Below are 17,744 nucleotides of genomic sequence, written 5' to 3'. Positions count from 1 at the left end.
CAGGGTGGGGAAAGAATGTCCAGGTGTGCGGGGCTGCGAGAGTTTTAAGGAAGCAGAATCCTGGAGTATGCCGCTGGATGCGATCCTGGGAGTTCTCCTATTTGCTTCGGGGGTGGGTGGGTGAGGTGGGGGCGCTGGTGTCTGTAGCTGGGGAGGGTCTAATGGACTCAGTGCTTTGGAGTTTGGCTGGTGAGCATTTAGGGGCTGCGGGAGATTGAACGAGGGGGCACCCCCATCTCTCTTCCAGGGCTGGAAGGCCACCCTTGAAGCAGGCACAGCCTGGACATTTGGTGCTGGGAGATCTGGGGACTTTCTGGTTGGCTTCTAGAAGAGGTATAGGGAGCCCTGGTGTCCAGAGGCTAGCGGGGGAGAGGATTTTTCCCTCGACAAAGGATCTGGGGGTCTAGAGCTAAGAAGACTGAGGACAAATAACTCTGAGGCTGCTGCTGAATGGTCTAGAGCTAACTGTGGGCTTTTTGGAGACCGGGGTAGCTGCGGGTGGGATGGGGGCAGATGAGTTGGTAGCATTCCAAGTGGATGAAATATGTGGCGGGAGACAGAGGATCCTGTGTCCAGCACAGAAGGAGTATGTATCTGGCTTAGCGAATATGGGGAGGAGGGAGGCTGTAGGGAGCAAAGAGAAAGAAAACCTGTTGACTTCACTGGAGGCCTCAGAGTGGAGTGGGGGGAATGTTTCTGGACCTGAGCGTCTCCAAGAGATATGGTCGGTTCCCAGAAGCAGTTATTTGTGTACCCAGGGAGTGGGGGCCTTCAGCGGGAAGCCCAGAACTCTGCATCAGCCAGGAGGTGTGACTCTGGGAATGGGTTCGGGTAGATCTGCGGTTGTCTCAGGAGAGGAAACCCTGGTATAGGACGGAGTGAATCTTCAGTTAGAAAAAAGCAACTTTCGGGCCGGGTGCAGTGGCTCACGCCTGTAATCCCAGCACTTTGGGAGGCCGAGGCGAGCGGATCACAAGGTCAGGAGTTCAAGACCAGCCTGGCCAACATAGTGAAACCCCATCACCCGTCTCTACTAAAAATACAAATATTAGCCGGGCGTGGTGGTGGGCGCCTGTAGTCCCAGCTACTTGGGAGGCTGAGGCAGAAGAATCGCTTGAACCTGGGAGGGGGAGGTTGTGGTCAGCCGAGATTATGCCATTACACTCCAGCCTGGGCAACAAGAGTGAAACTTTGTCTCAAAAAAGGAAAAGGAGCTTGCTTTCTTTCTCTTTTTTAAAAATACAGATGGGGTCTCGCTATGTTGCCCAGGCTGGTCTTAAACTCCTGGGTTCAAGTGATCTGCTCACCTCAGCCTCCTGAAGTGCTGGGATTACAGACGTGAATCACTGCACCAGGCCTCAGGGCAGGTTTCTAGTAGAACTGGGAAATGGGGGAACTGGAAAGGTTAAGGAGTAAGTAGAAGGGATTCTGGCGTAAGAGTTTGTGGAGTTTTTCTGAAAAGAGGGCACCATGGGACTTGGGGCTAAGGGAATGAGGACAGAAATGAGGTAACAGAGGAGACAAGATTTGGGATTGGCATTGGATACTTGTTCATAAGAGATAGAGTTTCCCGGAGGGAGATAACTCGAGTGTGGATTTGGGATAGGCAATGGCCTAGAGATTATCTAGGATCCAGGTGCTGGAAAGAGAACTTCCCATTGCAGAGACTTGTGAAGAAAGGAGTGGGCCTGTGTGTGTGTCTAGAGCAGGAGGGACCGTGGCAGGAATGCCTAGCAAGAAAGGGTAGTGGGGTAGTAGTTACCTGGTGGTCTGACCAGAGAGTCGTCTCTGAGAGGAAAGCGAATTAGGTGCTTTGGAGCGTAGATTCTAGACTCAGACAGACTTGGTTTCAAATCTGGCTTAAAGATATTGGCAAGTCACTTCGCCTCTGTGAGCCTGGTTTCCTTACGTGTAAAATGGGGTTAATCAACAAATAGTGTGTTCGCTTTAGCCCCCGGGGGTGTTACGAATGAAATCGCATGTGTGAGGGGCTTAGCACTGGGCCTGCCTTTTGTTAGAAGAGGGATGTTTTAGGGAGTGGAGAAGGACCCTAGAATCATAGCCTCTCCAGGAGAGGCTGCCTCTGTGGCCACAGGAGAGATGCTCAGGAAAAGAGGCTTTGTGGGAAGCGGAGTACTGCGCTTGGAGCCTGGAAGCAGCAGAATAGTTTGAAAGGGCCCTGTGTTCCAATTAAGGAGATAATGCTGTTTCTTCCTCTCTCCGTTACTTGCTACAACTAAGTCCTTTGAGCCCCCTTCATGCCTTCCTTAAGCCCTCCTTCAACTTTGGTCAACAGACCTGTAGCAAACCACGTGACCTGTGACTTTCCTCCTTTTGGGCTGCACCTGGTTTGTGCCCAGATGTATTTATCCTCTGAGAAGATATGCAGTCAGTTAGCAAGTGGCAGAATAGTCTCTCCTTCCCTTTGGTTCTGTCCCATGGCTCCTGGCATAGCCAATAGTAGGGCCCTTGGGGCCCTGACTGAGAGCTAGCCCCTGGGGAGGAGAGCCTGTATGCTGCCCATCCTAGCTTTCTAAAATTCTCTCTGGGTTGGGCTGCAAGGTTCTTGAGGGAATTTCTGGTTTTAGTTCCACCTCTGAGCTTTCACATGTGTTATCCCAACCCCAGTAACATTCTCCATTCTCATCACTGAGTCATCACCTATGTATCCTTTGAGTCAAGGCTTATCTGTTATTTTCCAGGTCCCTTTCTTAGCTCCTGGTACTACTTTGTAGCCTTCAACACAATCATATTAAATTTTTGCATGTATTTGTTTTAAGATTTGTCTGTCTCCCTAAACTGAAGGCTTCAGTGGGGCAAGTTTGTCTTCAGCTGTATCCCAGGCTCTGGAGTATAGTATGCACTCCATGAATAGTTAATATTGTTATTCTTACCACTCTTAAGTTGAGCTCCTGGGCCCGCAGATGCCTTCTGGACCCTTTGGTCCAGGGTTCTCCGTGAACCGCCCCTCTAATTGGCCATTTTTTATTTTGTTTTAAGATGCCATGGACAATATTACCAGGCAGAACCAATTCTACGATACCCAAGTCATCAAACAAGAAAACGAGTCCGGCTACGAGAGGAGACCACTGGAAATGGAGCAGCAGCAGGTCTATCGCCCAGGTAGGAAAATACACATGGTTCATCTCTTTGGATGGAAACAGAATCTACGTGGAGCCTTTACCCTCTGCTTAGAGTGTGTCTTCCCAGAGAAACTATGCATCTTTTTTATTGGGGAATTCATCCAGACTTTGTCACTCTGGCAAGAATTGTTTAAAGGAAAGATCTCAGTCCTACTTCCAAGTGTTGGGAGAGGGGAGGTTCCACGGTATCTGTATAAAAGTGATGTTAGTCGGTGGCTCAAGCCTGTAATCCCAGCACTTTGGGAGGCCGAGACGGGCGGATCACGAGGTCAGGAGATCAAGACCATCCTGGCTAACATGGTGAAACCCCGTCTCTACTGAAAAATACAAAAAATAAAATTTGCCAGGCGTGGTGGTGGGCGCCTGTGGTCCCAGCTACTTGGGAGGCTGAAGCAGGAGAAAGGCGGGAGCCCGGGAGGCAGAGCTTGCAGTGAGCTAAGATCCGGCCACTGCACTCCAGCCTGGGTGACAGAGCAGGACTTTGTCTCAAAAAAAAAAAAAAAAAGGCCAGGCGTGGTGGCTCAAGCCTGTAATCCTAGCACTTTGGGAAGCCGAGACGGGCGGATCATGAGGTCGGGAGATCAAGACCATCCTGGCTGGCTAACCCAGTGAAACCCCATCTCTACTAAAAAATGCAAAAAACTAGCTGGGCGAGGTGGCGGGCACCTGTAGTCCCAGCTACTTGGGAAGCTGAGGCAGGAGAATGGTGTGAACCCAGGAGGCGGAGCTTGCAGTGAGCCAAGATCCGGCCACTGCACTCCAGCCTGGGCGACAGAGCGAGACTCTGTCTCAAAAAAAAAAAAAAAAAAAAAAAGTGATGTTAGTATCAGCCTGGTGGGGTGGCTCACTCCTCTAATCCCTGCACTTTGGGAGGCCGAGGTGGGCGGATCACCTAAGGTTCGGAGTTCAAGACCAGCCTGGCCAATATAGTGAAACCCGTCTCTACTAAAAATACAAAAATTAGGCCCGGCGTCGTGGCTCACGCCGGTAATCCCAGCACTTTGGGAGGCCGAGGTGGGCGGATCACGAGGTCAGGAGATGGAGACCATCCTGGCTAACACAGTGAAACCCCGTCTCTACTAAAAATACAAAAAATTAGCCGGGCGTGGTGGCGGCCGCCTGTAGTCCCAGCTACTCGGGAGGCTGAGGCAGGAGAATGGCATGAACCCAGGAGGTGGAGCTTGTGGTGAGCAGAGATTGTGCCACTGCACTCCAGCCTGGGCAACAGAGTGAGACTCTGTCTCCAAAAAAAAAATACAAAAATTAGCCAGGTGTGGTGGCAGGCACCTGTAAACCCAGCTACTTGGGAGACTAAGGTAGGAGAATCACTTGAACCCGGGAGGCAGAGGTTGCAGTGAGCCAAGTTCACGCCATTGCACTCAGTCTGGGCAACAAGAGTGAAACTCTATCTCAAAAAAAAAAAAAAAAAAAAAAAAAAAAAAAGATGTTAGTATCAGGACCCTGGAGAGTTGAGACCCCCTAGACTAATGTTTGAATCTTATTTAGGATCCTAGAATGGGGGAGCCAGAAAGAGCCTTCTAAGTCTAATCTGGTATTTCTCATGTTCTGAAGATTATTGTTCCAGGGGATATTATTAGGGGATTCTCAGAAAAGGGTTCCTTAGCCAAATGTGTCTGGAAAATGCAGCATGTGCTATATCATCTCTTGGAAATTCACTATGCTCGTTAGAACATTAAAGGCTCTGAGAAGTCCTGAATTAAAAAAAAAACAGCTGTGTGTCAGGCCTCAAGCCAGGTGCGCTGGCTCACACCTATAATTCCAACACTTTGGGAGGCCAAGGTAGTAGGATCATTTGAGACCGGGAGTTCCAGACCAGACTGGGCAACATAGTGAGACCCCTTCTCTACAAAAAATTTAAAAATTAGCCAGGCGTGGCTATGACTGCGTACATGCACGCACCTATAGTTAAAGCTACTCAGGAGACAGAGGTAGGAGGATCACTTGAGCCCAGGAGTTTGAGGGTGCAGTAAGCTATGATTGCACCACTACACTCCAGCCTGGGTGACAGTGCAAGACGACCCTGTCTCAAAGGAAAAAAAAACTAAAAAGTAGGTCAGGGCGTAGTGGCTCGTGCTTGTAATCCTAGCACTTTAGGAGGCCAAGGGAGGAGGATCACTTGAGCCTAGGAATCCAAGACTAGCCTGGGCAACATAGTGAGACCCCTGTTGTCTTAGAAAAAATTAAAATTTGACTGAGCACGGTGATATGCATGTAGTCCCAGCTACTCAGAAGACTGAGTCAGGAGGATCACTTGAGCTCAGGAGTTCGAGGCTGCAGTAAACTATGATTGTGCACTGCAGTCCAGCCTGGGCAACAGGAAGACTTTGCCTCAAAAATAAAAACAGACCGAGTGTGATGGCTGTTACATGCCTGTAATCCCAACACTTTGGGAAGATTGCTTGAGTACAGGAGTTCAAGATGAGCCTGGGCAACATAACCCTGTCTCTTTAAAAAATAAAAATATTACCTGAGCGTGGTTGAGCATGGTTGCATATTCCTATAGTCCCAGCTACTCTTTTTTGTTGTTTGTTTGTTTTTGAGACAAAGTCTCACTCTTGTTCCCCAAGCTGGAGTGCAATGGCGCGATCTCGGCTCACTGCAACCTCTGCCTCTCAGATTCAAGCGATTCTCCTGCCTCAGCCTCCTGAGTAGCTGAGATTTCAGGCGCCTGCCACCACGCCTGGCTAAGTTTTGTATTTTTAGTAGAGATGGGGTTTCACCACGTTGGCCAGGTTGGTCTCAAACTCCTGACCTCAGGTGATCTGCCCACCTCGGCCTCCCAAAGTGCTGGGATTACAGGCATGAGTCACTGAGCCCAGCCAAGACCCAGCTACTCTTGACGCTGAGGTGGGAGTATGGCTTGAGCTAGGAAGTTGAGGCTCCAATGAGCCATGATGGCACCACTGCATTCCAGCCTGGGCAACAGTAAGCCTCTGTCTCCAAAAAAAATTTTTTTTAAATTAAATTTAAAAACCTTGTATCGTCTTGGGCTGGTGTTGCTGAAAATATTTTTTTAATAAAAAATAGGCCAGGCGCGGTGGCTGAATCCTGTAATCCCAGCACTTTGGGAGGCTGAGGCGGGTGGATCACGAGGTCAGGAGATCGAGACTATCCTGGCTAACATGGTGAAACCCCGTCTCTACTAAAAATACAAAAAACTAGCCGGGTGTGGTGGCGGGCGCCTGTAGTCCCAGCTACTTGGGAGGCTGAGGCGGGAGAATGGCGTGAACCCGGGAGGCGGAGCTTGCAGTGAGCCGAGATCACGCCACTGCACTCCAGCCTGGGAGACACAGCGAGACTCCGTCTCAAAAAAAAAAAAAAAAATAGACAAAAAACCTTGTGTTGTATTGTTTAAACTTAGAATTTCCCAAGCATGTTAAGTATATATTTTTATAGAACAAAGTTCCCCGTGTTGCCAACTCTCTCCTTCCTTTTTTTTTTTTTTTTTTGTTGAGACAGAGTCTTGCTCTGTTGCCCAGTCTAGAGTGCAGTGGCACAATCTTGGCTCACTGCAAGCTCTGCCTCCCAAGTTCAAGCGATTCTCCTGCCTCAGCTTCCCAAGTAGTTGGGACTACAGGCATGCCACCACGCCCAGCTAAATTTTTGTGTGTTTTTAGTAGACATGGGGTTTCACCATGTTGGCCAGGATGGTCTCGGTCTCCTGACCTCATGATCCGCCCACCTCGGCCTTCCAGAGTGCTGGGATTACAGGTGTGAGCCACCACGCCTGGCCTCTCCTCCCCATTTTATAGATTGAGGAGTTGGCTTGTCCGATGGCAGAGCTGGGGCTAGAACCTAGGAAACTTGCTCCCAGGCTAGTCCTTTTGGTAAATAAGCAGCATTCCTTATCATTTGTGCCTTACTATTTGGAAAGCAGGGTCCCACTATTAAGAACTGATGGAGCCCGGGCTGACCCCCAGTTTTGTGCTGCTCTTACTGTGTTGTGGCCCCCCAGTGCCTTTTCTTAGTGTATCTGGTTGATTTTGTCTAATGCCATTCTGGTTCATCCACAAAGTTAAATCCCCAGACATTTCTTGTGGGTGGCTCAGAACTTTAATGAATGTAGGTTAAACTGCAGATTTGTGTCAGGCTCTGTGAGACTTGTAGGATCATTCAGCCCCAGGAGAATATTTTCTGTGCCGTTATCCACAGACATTCATCAGGAGCCCTGTGTGAGCCCAACCTATTGCTGGGAACCAGGGAGGCTCTCTTCAGGATGGCTGAGCACCATCCCAGCCCTAGAGAACCAGGAGCCTTTTCCGAGTGTTGTGATCCACATGCCAAAGCTGGGGAATGATCCAAAATGGTCTGGGGTTGAATGCAGAAATGAGTAGATGTGAATGAGCCTCGGCATCAGGGATTCACGCTGTGGGAGAAATTAAGCTAGCCTACATCTATAGTTTGCTCTTGGTTCAGCACTGATTCCTGGAGTCTGCCTGAGACTAGGACTTACCCATGGTCCACAGCATGGTATCCCATCCTGACTTTCTGTTAGTGGTATGACTTAAAGAGGTTATTGCACCTATGGGATGGCTTAACCGGAGTGATTCTGGCCTCTGTGGGTAGGGCAACTAAAGCCCGTAGAGTTAGCTGCAGGACCACAATACCCTGTTGAATTCATCCTCTCCCCCTCCCTTGCCAGACTGAAGAAGCTTTGTAAGAACTGAGGTGAGAGGTTCTTCTGGAGGAGAAATTGGAGAATGTAGGGTCATGACATCTCAGATCCTAGCCCTGTTCTCCAGTACGGCCTTCTTGGTTGGCTCAGCAGGCTTCTATTGAACTCAGCAAGCTGCCTGTGCCCAGCCCTTCATCACTGTAGTGAGGATCCTGCTCACATCTCCCAAGGGAAAAGGGACCAGGAAAGTGATAGCTGGGGAGCTTGCAAGTGTCTTGACCGTCTGAATTTGTCCTGACAATAGAAATGAAGACAGAGATGAAGCAAGGAGCACCCACCAGCTTCCTCCCGCCTGAAGCTTCTCAACTCAAGCCAGACAGGCAGCAATTCCAGAGTCGAAAGAGGCCTTATGAAGAAAACCGGGGACGGGGGTACTTTGAGCACCGAGAGGATAGGAGGTGGGTGTATGAGGCAGCAGTCACCCTTGCTCTGGTAGGTCTCTATATCCATAGCCTCGTGCTTGCTGGGGACATTTGCACTAATCTAGAGGGGCTGAGTAGAGATTCCCTCTGCTTTCACACTCTTTCTGTTTCTTCCTGTGCTTACTACCAGATTCAACTTTCCTAAACTTTTGGTCCTTCCCCCAGTTCCTCCCTTCTTACCTGCAGGGTAACTTGTAAATATCTTAGACTTTTCATGTGTGAGATGCCAGCCTGCCTCTTCTGTCCTTTGCCTTATTGCCCCTGCAGTCAGCTGCTTGATATCTGTAATGAAAGAAAGATCTGTTTCCTAACACTACTCCCAAACACACATCCTCTTCCCATTCATCCACTCGTTCAGTCAGCTCTCACAGTGCTGTCACGAAGTGCCCACTCTTGGGCTGGACACTAGCGACATAAAGATGGGCAGTGAGTTTTGCCTTCTGTTGTTCCAGTATGGGGACTCAGACACATACATAAGTAAGCCACAACCTCTGAGGTGAGTAGTCAGGATGCAGGTGAGTTTCAGGAGCTCAGAAGAGGCAGCAGCCTCTGCTTTGGTCATTTCTCTTCCCTAACAAGCCCTTCCTTCCTTTCCCCCCAGACCAAGTCCTTTCCTTCCCTCCTTCCTTCCTTCCTTCCTTCCTTCCTTCCTTCCTTCCTTCAGCTCCTATCTGAAGCCTTTTGCAATTATGAAAACTAGCAATGGCCACTGTACTCACCTGGATTAGTCATCTGACACATTCCATTTCCTATCTGGCAGAGTCCACCTTCTAACTAGCTTGTTACTCTCTGAGACAGGGCCTGGATCTCCCAGGCTATGACTTAAGTTAGGACATGGAGCCCACCTCATATGGTGTTCTTCCACTGCTTGCCACAGAGCAGAGGCCTAGAAGCTACTTGCTGATGGAGAGCAGAGGAAGAACACTCGCTCTGATCCTGGGCTGGCAGGGAAAGTTTCGTAGAATGGACTTAACATGTGATGAGCACAGACTCATGAGATGAGTCTCATGAGTCTCCTTCATGAGTGGGACCCTGGGCAAGTCATTCTGCTTCTCTGAGCTGCTCTTCAGGAAAGAGACTCATCTGTGTTAGCCCTGGCCTGGCGAGGCCAGAGGGGCCCTCCACCAGAGGGAAGCCTGCTGCTGGGAGAGTCAGCAGCCAAATGGGCATGGGCTCCCCATCTGTGCATGCAGTGCACTGCGACCACCCAGACTGTCCAGGCAGGACCCTGAGTGTTAGTTAGACTCTACCTTTCTACCCTTCTTCCTCATTCCTGTACAGCAGAAACCAACAGTGTTAAGTCCCTTTTTTAGTGTTTTGGTAGGAAAATGAATATCATTTATAATTTAGGACACTGAAAAAAATGGGTCATCTCAAATTCTCTCAGATGTAGGATTTTAAGAAGCCTGGTACATGGATAGATAGTAATTATTGGGATTTATCTAGGCTCTTGCACATGCCCCTTCCTGGACAGCACCCTTTTGAGATACCACAGCCTCCAAACAGTAACAGAGATCAGTGTGGAAGTGGTTGTCAACATGCAGAGGGTATAGATTAGAATCTTAGGGTGTAAAGAGCAAAAAAGTTCCCTAAATGATTCTGATGCCCCCTTCAGCAGAGTACGCCCTCTCCAATCCCTGTCTCCACCCTAGGAGTTGATGGTCATTGCTCTCATTGCAAGGATGTATGGTTCTAGAGTTCTTTTGCCCACTTCTGTGGGAAGAAATGGAGATTCAGGAAGCAGTCTGGAGGCCACTTGTAGATTATAGCAGAACATTCATTTTCTTTCCTTTGTGCTCATGTATTGTTCTTGTGTGACTTAACCCCCGTTTCTAATACAGGGGCCGCTCTCCTCAGCCTCCTGCTGAAGAGGATGAAGATGACTTTGATGATACCCTTGTTGCTATTGACACCTGTAAGTCTTTGGAGTGCCCATCTAATTCTGCCTTACAGTCAGTGTGGGGAAATTGTGTCTTGACCTTCACCAGAATCCCTGCCTGGCATCGTCCAAAGACATTGTTAGTCCACATGTGACACACAGCTTAGCTCTGGAGCAAGAGTCCTGGTTTGGAGGCAGAAGACCTACTCCCAACTCTAGCAGTGGGACCCTGGGCAAGTCATTCTACTTCTCTGAGCTTCCCTTCAGGAAGGAGTAATTCTGCCGTAATAACCTCAGAGGACTTTCAGGGAGACTCCTCAGTGGATACAGGAGCAATTTGGAAAACCCTGAACTGCCCTGTACACACAGAGGTTGTCATCTAATCAGGAAGGGAATCTGAGTGCTGCTGGGGAAACTTAACTCTTTGACAACCAGTTCCCGTTTCCATCAGCTGCTCACGTTCCTGGTGAAACCAATGCCCCTGTGTCTTCTGAGGCACAAACCTAGCCCACCCTGCTGTCCTCCAGTTCAGCTTTCTTTCCACTGGATAAGTGGCTTTCACCTTCACTGTGCATCTGAGCATTTGGAGGATTTCTTATAAAGGTCCTTTTCCTCAGACCTCCTAGTCAGAGTCTAATGAAGAGCCTATGAATCTAAATTTTTATATGCACCCAGAAGCCCAGTCAGGTCTGAGAACACTGCACTTCTCAACAGAGCAGAAGATAAGCAGCAATTTATTCATCTATTTCTACAGAAGCTTATGTTTATAAAGCACTGGCTACATGCTTTTGTAAGAGAGAAAGATATATACAGTCTCTAATATCGCAAGCTCTCAAAGACAAAATCTACCCAGAGTAGAGGTAAACATTGTTTAAAAAGTGTTGGGGGGCAGTGGTTCATGAGGCAGCGTCTGATGAAATGCAAATGTACCGACCACAGTGGTCAGCCTTCAGGGAAAGGAGAGCGCCTTGTGGGAGGGATGGTCGGGAAAGGCTTTCTTGGAGGCATGACTGGCTGCTTGAATATTGAGAAGGGTAAGAGCAACAGTAGGAAAATCCTAGGCCTATGAGAGGAATTAGGAGCCTATGGGGCACCTGGGCATTGGTTCCTGGGTGGCAGGTGTGGAGCAGGGTCAGATCCCTGTATAGCTGTTGGAAACAGAAGTCTGGTTCCCAACTTGATAGAATTAGCACAGAGGGTGGTGGGAATATATGGTGGTGGTGATCAACCTTTTTGTATTCTAAAATCTAGTTTGAGTCTGGGCAACATGGTGAAACCCTGTCTACGAAAAATATAAAAATCACCCGGGCATGGTGGCATATCCCTGTAGTCCCAGCTACTCAGGAGGCTGCGGTGGGAGGATGGCTTAAGCCCCCAAGATGTGTTCACTTGTGTACTCCTGGTCAGCACTTGGGGAACTTCCCTCTGCCTGTTTCTTAGGACTTTTAAAACATCAACCAGGTCGGGCATGGTGGCTCACGCCTGTAATCCCAGCATTTTGGGAGGCCGAGGCGGGCAGATCACCTGAGGTCAGGAATTCGAGACCAGCCTGGCCAACATGGAGAAACCCTGTCTTTACTAAAAAATACAAGATTAGTCAGGTGTGGTGGTACATGCCTGTAATCCCAGCTACGCAGGAGGCTGAGGCAAGAGAATCGCTTGAACCTGGGAGGCAGAGGTTGGGGTGAGCCAAGATCACATCATTGCATTCCAGCCTGGGCAAAAAGAGCAAAACTCCGTCTCAACAAAACAAAACAAAACAAAACATGAACCAACTGGGCTTTTTCCTTCACAGATAACTGCGACCTCCACTTCAAAGTGGCCCGAGATCGGAGTAGTGGCTATCCGCTCACAATTGAGGGCTTTGCCTACCTGTGGTCAGGAGCCCGTGCCAGCTATGGGGTCAGAAGGGGCCGTGTGTGCTTCGAGATGAAGGTGAGTAGGAACAAGAGAAGGGGAAGGTCAGAGAGGTCCATCCGTTGTAATATCCTGACACCAGCCACCTTGGTCAGAGCTACAGCTGGAAAAGAGACTGGATCATGCAATACTGTGTCCAAGCAGACAAAACTGTGATGAACTCAAGAGAACTACATCATTGCTAAATATCATATCAGAAAAGCAGGCCAACCATACATTGCTTCATCAAGCAGATATTTCCTTGGTGAGACTTGACCCAGGTATTGTATAGTCAACCAGTGTAGTGATGACATGTTTGTAGAACTGAGAAAATATGTTGTTTGGAAGAAAAGTGATCTAGAAAGAATAGACTCAGGTGTCACTTAGTAAAGGGAGGCCAGAGGGAAAACAGGGCAAAGAACTGCCAGCTTAGGCCAGCATCTGCTGTCATCTCTGCACAGTTCCATGTTAAGTTATGTTTATGAAAATAATACATGCTCATGTTTAACAAAAGTTTAGACAGCACAGAAGAGTACAGGATAAAACAGGTTATTCTCGCCGGGTGCGGTGGCTTACGCCTGTAATCCCAGCGCTTTGGGAGGCTGAGGCAGGTGAATCACGAGGTCAGGAGTTCAATACCAACCTGGCCAAGATGGTGAAACCCCGTCTCTACTAAAAATATAAAAAATTAGCCGGGCGTGGTGGTGGGCACCTGCAATCCTAGCTATTCGGGAGGCTGAGGCAGAGAATTGCTTGAACCCAAGAGGTGGAGGTTGCAGTGAGCCGAGATCATGCTGCTGCACTCCAGCCTGGGCGACAGAGTGAGACTGTCTAAAAACAAAAAAAAGCCCAGGTTATTCTCATGTCCTCTCAGTCTCCATCCTACTCCCTGGAGGGAACTTCTGTGTTAACAATTTCTTATCTATTTGTGTATCCATACTTACAGATGATAGCTAATACTATAGAGCTCTTTGCATGCACAAGATACAGCACCAGGCTCTTTACATGGATTATCTCCATTAATCCTCACAGTACCGTCTGAAAACAGGTACTGTTAGCCCGTTTTTAGAGGTAGAAGCTGAAACACAGAGGGTTATATTTTATTGACTATGACATCACTGATGTAAGTTGCACATTATTTTATGTCCCTCTCATAGAGAAACACTGCCAACTAAATAAACTACACAGTGTTTTGTTTTCTTTTTTTTTTTTTTTTTTTTTTGAGATGGAGTTTCACTCTTGTTTCCCAGGCTGGAGTGCAGTGGCATGATCTTGGCTCACTGCAACCTCTGCCTCCCGGTTTGAAGCAGTTCTCCTGCCTCAGCCTCCCCAGTAGCTGGGATTACAGGCATGTGCCACCATGCCCAGCTAATTTTTGTATTTTTAGTAGAGATGGAGTTTCTCCATGTTGGTCAGGCTGGGCTTGAACTCCCGACCTCAGGTGATCTGCCCGCCTCGGCCTCCCAAAGTGCTGGGATTACAGGCGTGAGCCACCGCACCCAGCCTACACAGTGCTTTCTCGTCACATTTATTTTGAGATGGATCCTGATTTCAAAGATGTTGAAATGTGTATCTGAAAAGCCAGTGAGGCCACAGGTAGATACGGATATTCGGCAGTCTAGTAGTCTCTTAATACGAAATTAAGTCAGAAGGCTTTTTTTTTTTTTTTTTTTTTTTTTTTTTAACTTAATACTGTATCTTGGACATTTTTTCAATGGCAGTACATTAGCCCAACGTACTGCTTTGCTCCCTTATTTATTTATTTATTTAGATGGAGTTTCACTTGTTATCCAGGCTAGAATACAGTGACACAATCTCTGCTCACTGCAACCTCTGCCTCCCGGGTTCAAGTGATTCTCCTGCCTCAGCCTCCCGAGTAGCTGGGATTACAGGTGCACGACACCACGCATGGCTAATTTTTTGTATTTTTAGTAAAGACAGGGTTTTGCCATGTTGGCCAGGCTGGCCTCGAACTCCTGACCTCCGGTGTTCACCCACCTCAGCCTCCCAACGTGCTGGGATTACAGACGTGAGCCACCATGCCTGGCCTGCTTCACTCTTTTTAACTGTTGCATCATATTTTGTGGCATGGATATACCATAATTGGTGCCTTATTGATATTTTTTCTAATGTTAAAATATACACACACACACACACACACATCCAATGCTGCACAGAATGTTGCATACACAAATATATTCACATATACATAGACATATTTGTACACATATTAGCATTTCTGTAGGATACTGAGTTATAGAGCATGTGCATTTACGGGGTTTTGTTGTTGTTGCATAGATGGGGTCTTGCTATGTTGGCCAGGCTGGTTCCTAACTCTTGGCCTCAAGCCATCCTCCTGCCTTGGCCTCCCAAAGTGTTGGGATTACAGGTGTGAGTCACCATACAGTTTTGACAGACTTCTAGATTGCCCTCTAAAGACACTGTACCAGTTTATCTTTCTATCAGATGTTACGAGTCTCTTACACTAAAAGATAACTATATTTTGAAATGCCTGTCTCTGTGGCCCTGTACTCTGCTGATCCCCTTGGAGGCCCTGGCTTCTGTTCAGTAGGCTCTTCAGAGCTGCTTAAATGCTGCTTCTCCAGCAAGAAAAGCCATTACTTTCTTTTAATGCCTGATGTGCTTCCTTCCTATATTGCCTCATAACCTACAGCCTCCAGAGAAGCAACCCTGAGCCCTTTTGTCCTCTTTCCTTAGATCAATGAGGAAATCTCTGTGAAGCACCTTCCGTCTACAGAGCCTGACCCCCATGTGGTCCGTATCGGCTGGTCCCTGGACTCCTGCAGCACCCAGCTAGGTAAGGAGGGGTCAGCTATGCAGTCCAGAGAAGAGAGTGACTGTCCCTACCCTTGGATTCTCAAGCCTCCTAAGCTTCCCTTTCTGGTGTCAGACTTAGAATAGAACTAGGGTGAAGTGGAACAGTTACAAGGATTAGGTATATGCCACTCTCTCTGTCATGCTATATTCAACTCAGAGGACTATGGTCATGAAACAACTTTTCTGTGAAGAATCAATTCTTATCCTTCATCTTTTAGGGGAGGGTCCAAAGTTCTCTTTAGGAATCTATTCCCTTTCTGTAAAAAGGATCAGTGTCTCCTGCCCTTAAACCAAGCTGCAAATAAATTCCCAAGCTCCATTAAGTTCTGTCTGTATTTTCTGTCCAGAGCCTAACCTAGAGGAAAAAGGGGAGCAGAGACCAGTGAGGCCAGGGCTAGTTGGGAGAGGGGCAGGGGCTGCCTATTGAAAGATTTTTAATCTTGTGGGTCCCCGTCCCCAGACTTCAGTGACCTTCTGGTCCTAAGTAACTGATTATTCTGACCAATTCTGACACCTTCTGCCTTCCGTTTATGATCATACAAATGTTTCAATTATGAAAATAATATGTATTGCTTATAAGAATTCAGGCCATACAGAAAGGGAAAAATGAAAATCCTTCCTAAACTTGTGAGATAAACTAACCAATGTTAACATTCCATTTGTAGTCTTCTGGACATTTTTTTTTTTTTGTACATATTCAAACTGGATCACACTAGGACTACCTTGTATAGCCTTGTTTTAATATATGATGGGCATATTTTTGTAAATAAATACAGCTTTTTGACTACTGCATAATTTTCCATTTTATAATTGCATTATTAAACCAGTCCCCTTCTGTAGCTCATTTAAATTCATTGCAGATTTTTGCTGTTTTAACACTTGAGCCATTATCCTGGTCCGTAATTGCCTGACCGCTTAAGACTAATCTTTAAAGGTAGATATATTCTCACTCATAAGTGTTTGTTTAAAAAATGTGTTCACATGAACTTAGAGAGTAGATTAATACATAATGGAGACTCAGAAGTGTTAGGGGGTAGCAAGGGGGAGGAGGATGAGAAATTGGTTAATGGGTACAATGTACGTTTTTTAGGTGATGAATACCCTAAAAGCTTGACCACTATGCAATCTGTGCATGTAACAAAATTGCACATGTATCCAACAAATTGGTACCTCCTCAAAAAGGTAGATATATTACCACACACACAAAAAAAGACTCATAGGTCATCTCATTTTATCTCTGTCTCCATTTTGAGATGTAGGTGGTGGCAGTTGATAGGGATGGGAAACAGCCCAGAAAGGTCAAGCACCATATCCAGGGTCACACAGCTGGTTCGTAGGAGAACCAGGCCTGGTATTCATGCTTGTCGGCCCCTGCTTTTCTAGCAGCATACTCTTTGGGTTCTGCCCAGGGATCTCTAGGTCAGGTGTCAGCCAGAGCCCTTGGGATCTCTCAGTCATATCACATCAGCACCCAATTCTGTAACCTGAGGAAATACAGTACCTTTCCTAGGGGTCAGTCCTCATGGTCTCGAGGAGCAAAATCCAGCCCCTTCACTGATTTCTACCATGAGTAGACTGGACTGAATATTTGGGTGTCACAAGGAAGGGTTGCATCTCAGCATATGATTCTCCTCCATCCCAGCTCCTGTCTTCCTTTCCTCCCTTTCTTTTCAAATTTCCCTTCTGTGCAGAATAATTCAGTTGAGCTCCTACTCCCAGACTGGACAACGAAACCCATCAAGCCCTCCAAAGTTCATCATTAAGGGCTTCCTTTCACCCTTCCCCATCCCTATATTAAAAAGGCATCTGATTAATAAAACCAGTAAAGAAAATTATTTTTTTCTTCAAAAATAAAAGTATGTGGCAGCCATTGAGGCTGTTATGACCATCGCAGGTTTAACCTGCCTTTGCCTATTTCTTCCGTCAGGCGAAGAGCCTTTCTCCTATGGCTATGGAGGCACTGGGAAGAAGTCCACCAATAGCCGGTTTGAAAACTACGGAGACAAGTTTGCAGAGAACGATGTGATTGGCTGCTTTGCGGTGAGTGCTAGCAGCCTGTGGGAGTTGGCAGAACCAGATGTTGGGCTACAGACTTCTTTTTCAGGATACCTCTATCCATTGTCTGCCCCATATCCAGCCACTCTCGCCATACTTCTTTGTCTCTGCTTGACAGACTGGAATGTTTACTGTCATTTTGTGGGAAATTCTGTCATTCCATCTCCTCTGGTCTTGTGTGCAAAGTTTTCGGATGACACCCTGAAGAGGTTTGCAGACTTCAGGTGTGCATAGCCTTCCTCCATTCCTAGGTACCAGAGTGACATTTTCTAAACAAACCTAGGAATTTCTTACCTTTCATTGCTAGGAAATAGCCTGTCTGCTCTTGAAGGCAGTGGTATTGGCTTTTGCCCCATGTTGGCATCATCTTATCCCAAAACTTCTCCCTTTCTTCATCTCACATTGGTTGAGCCAGGCTTCCTACAATGAACTGCCTTCTGGAAGAGTAGAGATGATGCAAAACAGAACAGCTGCTGCTGCCATACTTCAGTGTTTGAGAGCAGTGACCAGCAGTCACCATGCTGTGCAATATGGCTGTCAGCTCTGGGCTGGATTCCCTGGACCCAGTTCTGTTCTTCCACTCAAGCCCTGGGCAATTTACACTCCTTGTTTTTCAGTTCCCTCTAAATGAGAATCTTTGCCCCTACCTCAGAATTTCGTATGGAGTCATTAAGTTAATCCTTTAAAAGCACTTATAATAGTGCCTGACACACAGTAAGTGCTCAGTAAATATGACTTAATACTGTTAACATTAGGAGTTATAAGAGATGTTTGTAAAATGTGCTATGAGGCCCCAGAGGAAGTGACCACCCAGA

The 17,744-nt window shown here is 47.3% G+C and overlaps 1 protein-coding gene across 6 annotated transcripts in view; it reads left to right on the top strand.

Moving 5' to 3' along the window:
• Positions 1–17,744, top strand: part of HNRNPUL1 (heterogeneous nuclear ribonucleoprotein U like 1) — a 47,133-nt gene that overhangs the window by 2,736 nt on the left and 26,653 nt on the right. For all 6 annotated transcript variants that reach the window (XM_007996892.3, XM_007996888.3, XM_007996889.3 and 3 more), the window contains exons 2-7: positions 3,001–3,123; positions 8,084–8,237; positions 10,103–10,176; positions 11,936–12,075; positions 14,755–14,854; positions 16,802–16,914. In XM_007996892.3, coding sequence (XP_007995083.1) covers positions 3,006–3,123; positions 8,084–8,237; positions 10,103–10,176; positions 11,936–12,075; positions 14,755–14,854; positions 16,802–16,914 — 699 coding nt within the window. In that variant the 5' untranslated portion in view covers positions 3,001–3,005. The remainder of the gene's footprint in view (positions 1–3,000; positions 3,124–8,083; positions 8,238–10,102; positions 10,177–11,935; positions 12,076–14,754; positions 14,855–16,801; positions 16,915–17,744) is intronic.

This window comes from Chlorocebus sabaeus, chromosome 6 (genome assembly GCF_047675955.1).
Source record: "Chlorocebus sabaeus isolate Y175 chromosome 6, mChlSab1.0.hap1, whole genome shotgun sequence".
Taxonomy (NCBI): Eukaryota; Metazoa; Chordata; class Mammalia; order Primates; family Cercopithecidae; genus Chlorocebus; species Chlorocebus sabaeus.
This window is presented reverse-complemented; position numbering and strand designations above follow the sequence as displayed.